Source organism: Haliaeetus leucocephalus, unplaced genomic scaffold, assembly GCF_000737465.1.
Source record: "Haliaeetus leucocephalus isolate CR32 unplaced genomic scaffold, Haliaeetus_leucocephalus-4.0 Scaffold0, whole genome shotgun sequence".
NCBI classification, from domain to species: Eukaryota; Metazoa; Chordata; class Aves; order Accipitriformes; family Accipitridae; genus Haliaeetus; species Haliaeetus leucocephalus.
Window position 1 is genome coordinate 21,461,468 of NW_010972436.1, and position 6,166 is coordinate 21,467,633.

The 6,166-nt window shown below is 48.4% G+C and overlaps 1 protein-coding gene across 3 annotated transcripts in view; it reads left to right on the top strand.

Annotated features, from left to right (window-relative positions):
- The first annotated feature begins 5,928 nt into the window (after window positions 1-5,928).
- Window positions 5,929-6,166, top strand: part of PAXIP1 (PAX interacting (with transcription-activation domain) protein 1) — a 35,399-nt gene continuing 35,161 nt past the window's right edge. For all 3 annotated transcript variants that reach the window (XM_010585949.1, XM_010585940.1, XM_010585959.1), the window contains exon 1: window positions 5,929-6,070. In XM_010585949.1, coding sequence (XP_010584251.1) covers window positions 5,984-6,070 — 87 coding nt within the window. In that variant the 5' untranslated portion in view covers window positions 5,929-5,983. The remainder of the gene's footprint in view (window positions 6,071-6,166) is intronic.

The window sequence follows — 6,166 nt, forward strand, 5'->3', positions numbered from 1 at the left end:
AAGGCTGCTGCTGCTCCGTGTCTACAGGTCCAACCAGTAGTGAGGCTGAACATGTATTCCCTGCCGGCACACACGCAGAAGCACACCTATACACTACATATGTACATATATATACATGGCCAGCCACACACATCACAGAGACAATTGGAGCACTCATACCAACATGGACAGCACCAATGGCCTTATCCTGCTCCCCCTCTGGCTGGACAGTATGGAAGGCCATTAGTGAGAATATATATGCACTCATATACAACGTAGGTCCCTCCAGCCGCTGCTCTCAGACACTCAGTCTGCCCAGTAGCTGGCCCCTCGATCCCAGTCTCCCCAGTTGCCGGCATCTGGACATCGGAGCCCCGAAGTTGCAGCCCTACTCCAGGTGGTGATACGGAGCATCAGACACACACAGCTGGCCAGGACTTCTCAGGTCCCATAGGTGACCACCCTGTGCTCTCACTGTCACGGCTGGACAGACCAGGGAGTCGTGTTGAGTTCGGCATTCCCTCGGGCTAAATTAAGGTGAAACGACACCCAACGAGCAGTTAAAGATTTTATTCATGGCAGAAGCAACCTGAACTTGGGAGGTGTAACAGGAGGTGGCAGGGGTTTTCTCAACAGGAGTTGGCATGGAACTACCTCAGTGACCCGTGTAACCTGTGGTAACCATACACATCAATTCAGGGAAGAAGGAGATCCCTCCCGTTGGGTTGGGAGGTTCAGAGCAGACCCCCTTGCTTTCTAGACTCCTTCTCAGAAGGGCCCAGGGGCAGCTGGATCCACTCTTAGTCCCAGACTTGGTCAGCGGTTTATGTCTTGAAACGGATGAGGCGTAGGAGTTATAGAAAAGGAAAGAGAAAGAGGGAGCAAGGCAGAGAGAGAAAAAGGAAGAGAAAAGAGAAAGATGTCACTGGTCCTGGGTCCAGCGTTGCTCCAGTCAGCCGAGGGGTCCCGTTCTGGTGGGCTTGCGCGCCTGGGCCTTCAGTTTGTGTCCTTTTATCATCCTTGTCCCTCCTTCGGGCGGGCACTCAAACTCATTGGGCTAATTAGGTGTCATGAGTGGTTTGTGCTTTCAGAACCTTTCGAAAATGGGTCGGTGGGCTTGGGGGTCGTTTAGGGAGTAACTTCTTCCCTACAGATGTGACCATTGTTTGATTTTTGGCCATGCGTGGTGAGCTGCCCTGCTCAGCATACCAGAACAGGGAGCTGCACACCCTCGGGCATGCCTTCCCCCTGTGTGCTGATGTCCTGTGCTGATGGGCTTCTTTTCCCCTCCCATTCCTTGCTATGTGGGGTTCGTTGTTATGCAGTTCACTGTGGAGCAGAATGTGTCCCACCACAATGTTTGAGACATTAACTCTTTCAGTCTCTCACACCACCACCCCTAGAGATACACAGGTGCTCTCACACACAGAGCTGGCCCTTATGAGACCCACTCACCCCCTTTGCTCCTGGGCCACTTCACCGCCTGGTCCAGCTTGGTCTGGGGCGGACGGCTCTGCTGGGACAGCCCTGCGAGGGGCTCAGAGAAGGTGGTGGTGGTACCTTGGCTTGGGTTCCCACCTGCCAGTGTGCCCCTGTGCTCCTCTGGCTTGTGCAGATGGGCCTTTGATGGGCTGATGGTCCTAGGGATGATGCCTGGGAGTAGCCTGGCAGGAGATTATTTGGGCTCCCCCTCCTGCCATTTTCAGTCTGAGCTCCTGCAGATGAGCTTCATCTCGTAACCTAACAAATCCGTATTGAGGCTAGATATAGGTGAGCACCTTGTTCTACACCTTGCTGTGACTAAGGAGTCGGACCAGCCCACTGATTTGAATTAGTTCTGTGTGCTGACCTGTGAGCAGAACCCAAAATTTATTTATGGCAAATACAGGGGATATTTTTCTTGTTCAGTAACATACTTTTTCCATCTAGTTTTCTGTTCTTGTGGTTCATCTAGATCACACACACGAGGCAGAAGTTGGAGCTACGCATTTTTGTTAGAAATAGTCTAATTACAAGAATTTAAATAACTTGTTGACAGGTGACTCATGAAATACACAAAGAAGTAAAAAATACATCAATTAATTTAATTCTACTGCTTATTTCGAAGACAATTAAGGGGAAGAATTTATGACTCATGTGAGCAGCCTTTTCTCCTGGGAGCGGTCATCTTGAAGGCAACAAAACTGGACAAAAAAAGGATACTTTTGTGTAGGAAGATTAGTATCGCTGCTAATAATACAACAGACACTCTATGTGACCCAAAGTCCGATATTAAGATTTACAAAACTACTTCTCAGGGCCCACTAAAACTGTTAGGTGTCTAAACTTCTACCAAGCAAGTTTTCTGTAGACCTGTTGCTGTGCATTGTTTCATGGTACATACAGAAATGCCTTTGCTTTGGCTGTGCCACACAGCTGGTTGCCTACCTGACATCTACTCGAGCTCAGGCAAAATTTCCAAGTCCTTCTTCTTTCACCAAGCGCAGCTATGGGTCTCTGTCCAGGAGCTGCTTTCATGGCTTGTTTGGTGGAAGGAGGATGTGATGGTCTTATTCTTCCCATTTTTATCAAAAGCTCCGTGGATGTAGACATCCAGCGGCCATACCTACCTTAAGCCTCAGTGAAGTTGCTTTTACTCCATTCAGGAAGAGAAGGACAGACCCAAATGTCCATGTCCCACATCCCAGGTCAGGGCTCTAACAACTTTATCTTTGCTTTCCAGGACTGAAGTTATAAAACAAATTTCTTTTGGTAAAGTTATTAATTAATAGTTAATTCTTAACCTCTCTTTTTTTCCACATTGCATTACACTTCCATACTGCAGATGGAATTAAACTTTATTCTTGGATTTTTGTCATAATTAGCCAAAAAGAACAATTCTGGTTTAGGTTGACACCTTATTAATGGGTATCTTTTCATGGAAAACTGCTTTTGCAATGAATTTCAGTGATTTAACGCAGTAATCTGACCTTGTATTGCTAATATATGATATATTCTAGAGAACTTTCAAATTGTTGGGATTTAAAATCTGAAATTTATCTCATAGTCTTCTGATTTGACTAGCTGAACAAACAGAAGATCCAAGGCGGCCCCACCTGATGCTGCAATAGCACAATTTGAGCTGAAGGTTTGGGAAGGGGCATTATTATTAAAAATCCCATTCAAAGTGTGCTGGTTGTTTGCTTTATGCTTCTTTGTCAGTATTAGCATAGCACCTGATTTTAAATACTTGTAATCTTGGAGTTGTACGAAGAACTAAAAATAATGTGGCTATGGTGAATCCAAAGGATAGGAAGGCCAAGGGAACTCATTAAAGTAACAAAGAAAATAGGCTGAGGAGGGAAATCAAGAGGACGAATCACTTTTGGTTTTCTCTGTGTGGAGTGGGAATATGCAATAGCATATGAGATTAGATATAATGAAAGTTCTCTTGTGAGAAGGGGCAATTTAGCAATCACACTGAGAAAGAAGATGAAGCCAAGTAATGAATGACATCATGAAAAGAACTTAGAGAAAAATGTGGAACAGAAACCTGAGAGACAGTGATATTTATGAAAGAAAAGAGGTGAGAATTACCAGTGCTGGAAGATGCAGGTAATTACAGAGGCACTGAAATCCAAAAAGGAAGGAAACTCGGGAAGCAATAGTGTTTAATGATATCTGATAGATCAAGAAGAGTAAGAAAAATATTTCGCTCTAAGCAAATGAAGATTTTGATCAAAGTTTTTCTAATTTAGTGAGAAGAAGTCAAAATGGATAAAAAATGGAGTTGGAAAGATTAGAAATTACGTAACAAAGAAAGCAAGGGCTGGACTAGGGGACCTGGACAGTGGCTATAAAGGAAGGCAAGGCTCAGAGAACTGTTTTTCAAAGACAGTCCTGGAAACACTTGGGGCACGAGAAAATGACCCTAAACAGGAGTGAGTTATTAGAAAAGATAGAAAGTGAGATGAGAATATGAATTATTGGATGAAGGGGATAAACTGAGATTTAAAAGCAGACTATTATTTCTTCTTTTTTTCTGCACTATGAATAAAAGGCATAATATAAAAGTTTAATGGTTTTTTTACCTCAGTTTTAACCAAAAAAGTAAATTGTAATTGGGGGATGGGGTGGGTGGGGTGGCAATACCATAAAACCTGCAACCAAAGAGTAAGATCTCTTTCTGGAGTAGGAAAAGAAGAGGTGATAGGTTGAGTATTTCTTATGTAGCTGGAGTAGAAAGGGGTAGTTATCATGTGGAGATCCAGGAGACCAGAAGAAAGGCAGATGAAGCGCCTTCCTTGAAGGAGGAAAAGGAAGTTAGGAACTTGGATACTATAAATTTCACTTTAACTCCCCTCAAAATACTGAATAAATAATAAATTTCTTGTAAACAGATTAATAGTTTCTACCAGGTCTGTTTCAAGATTAAGTCAGGTTAAATAAACCTGATTTTTTTTTCCCGGGGAAAGTACAACAGGTCTTGCAGATAGGAGACAAACAGTAAGTGTCCTGTATTTTTATTTCAAATTTTGATGCCCTTTCCTAACATTGCTCTTAAGTATGGGAGGGAAATGTTACCCATGCAAAAGTATTATGAGGGGTTCAAAATTCTTTTGGAAAGCATAGCAGGGAGGCAAGATTTATTTGACAATATGCGGATGTTTAAAATACGGCAGATGGATCAGGCTCTGGAAGTGCTCATTTCTCTCTGTTGACTGTAAAGGTAATTTAAAGTGATGATTTCGATTTTCTGATCAGTTACCTAAGCTTACGTAAGATACATCCCCCTCTAGGTTTGAATGGCTTACTACCAACATAGAAGGATGCTTTGAGTAGGCTTTTGAAGGGAAATGTCTGATTTCTGTAGTAGTCTGTATGTTCATTAACAAGTTGGAATATGGATGAATATGGAATGGAATATGTATGGAATATGTACGACGCCTATTGGATTTGCAGATGTTCCCAGCTGGAAGGGCTAACGTTTTCTTTGGGAAAGGACTGAATTTTGAAAGGTTCTTGAAGAAAAATGGTCTGAAACTGGAAAGTGCAAAATGTTAACTCATGTACCGCACACATAGCGTACTGTCTGTCACTGCTCGCCGTGCTAAGTTGCTGGCTGGTGCTTGATTCTCCCCGATGAACAGAGACGAAAGCCTGAAGAGTGAAGAAAATGGGAGTAGCCCCGGCCCTGACTCCTCCTTGACTTTCACCACGGTTCTGAGTACGAGGAGGGAGGCTCCAGCCCTCACAGCCCTCAAGGCCCAGCGCAGGGACCAGGACTCAGGGGGGGACACACTGAAACCTGCCATCCGACAGGGCCGCTGGCCGGCACCCGCTGCTCCCCTCGGCCCTGCGAGGGCCCCTTCGCCCGCGGGGGGAGGCGAGGCGGAGCCGGGGCAGGAGCAGCAGCGGGCGGCGGCGGCGGCGGCTGAGGGGACCCGGCGCCATCGTCGCCATCGTCGTCGTCGTCGTCGTCGCCGCCGTCTCCCACACGGCGGGAACGGGGGGAGGAGCCTGGGCCAGGGGGCGGGGCCTCGGGCGGTCCCGACAGGCGGGGCTGGAGGGCGGTGCGCTCCCCTCCCCCCTTCCCTCGCCTGTTTGCCAATGGGCGGGGCCGGGTATCCCCGCTGCCCGCCTCTGTCGTTCGGGGCGAGTCCATCGCGTTCCGTGCGGGGGGAGCGTCGTGCCCGGATGCTGGCTCCCGGTTCGGTTCGGAGAGAGAGGGAGGAGCAGAGATAGCGCCGGTGGATCAGGAGCGGGCGCTGTCCTGCGGTAGCGGGGGTGGCTGATCGGGCGGGGGGAGCCGCTTTGTGCGGGCGGCTCTCCCCTCCCCCTTCCACCCCCCCTGCGTCCCGGCGGGGGATGGTGTGTCCCGCAGCGCGCGCCTTGCTCGCGCGGTTCGGCGGCTCGGCGGGGGGAGGGGACGGGAGACCCGGGCCCCGGCGGCTTCTCCACAGTGAGCGCGGGGGATATCGGGGAGGGGGCGCGGGGGGGCCCCGCGGCGCTGGCGGCCGGGACCATGTCGGCGGACGAGGAGGAGCTGAAAGTCCCGGAGGAGATGTTCAAAGATGTCAAGTTCTTCGTGGTGGGAGACATCGACCCCAAGGTACCGGGTCACCCTCCCCCTCGCCCCTTCCCACAGCTCCTTCTTGCTTCCCCCCCCGGGAGGGGGGAGCACTGTGGCATCGTCCAGCTCCTCTAC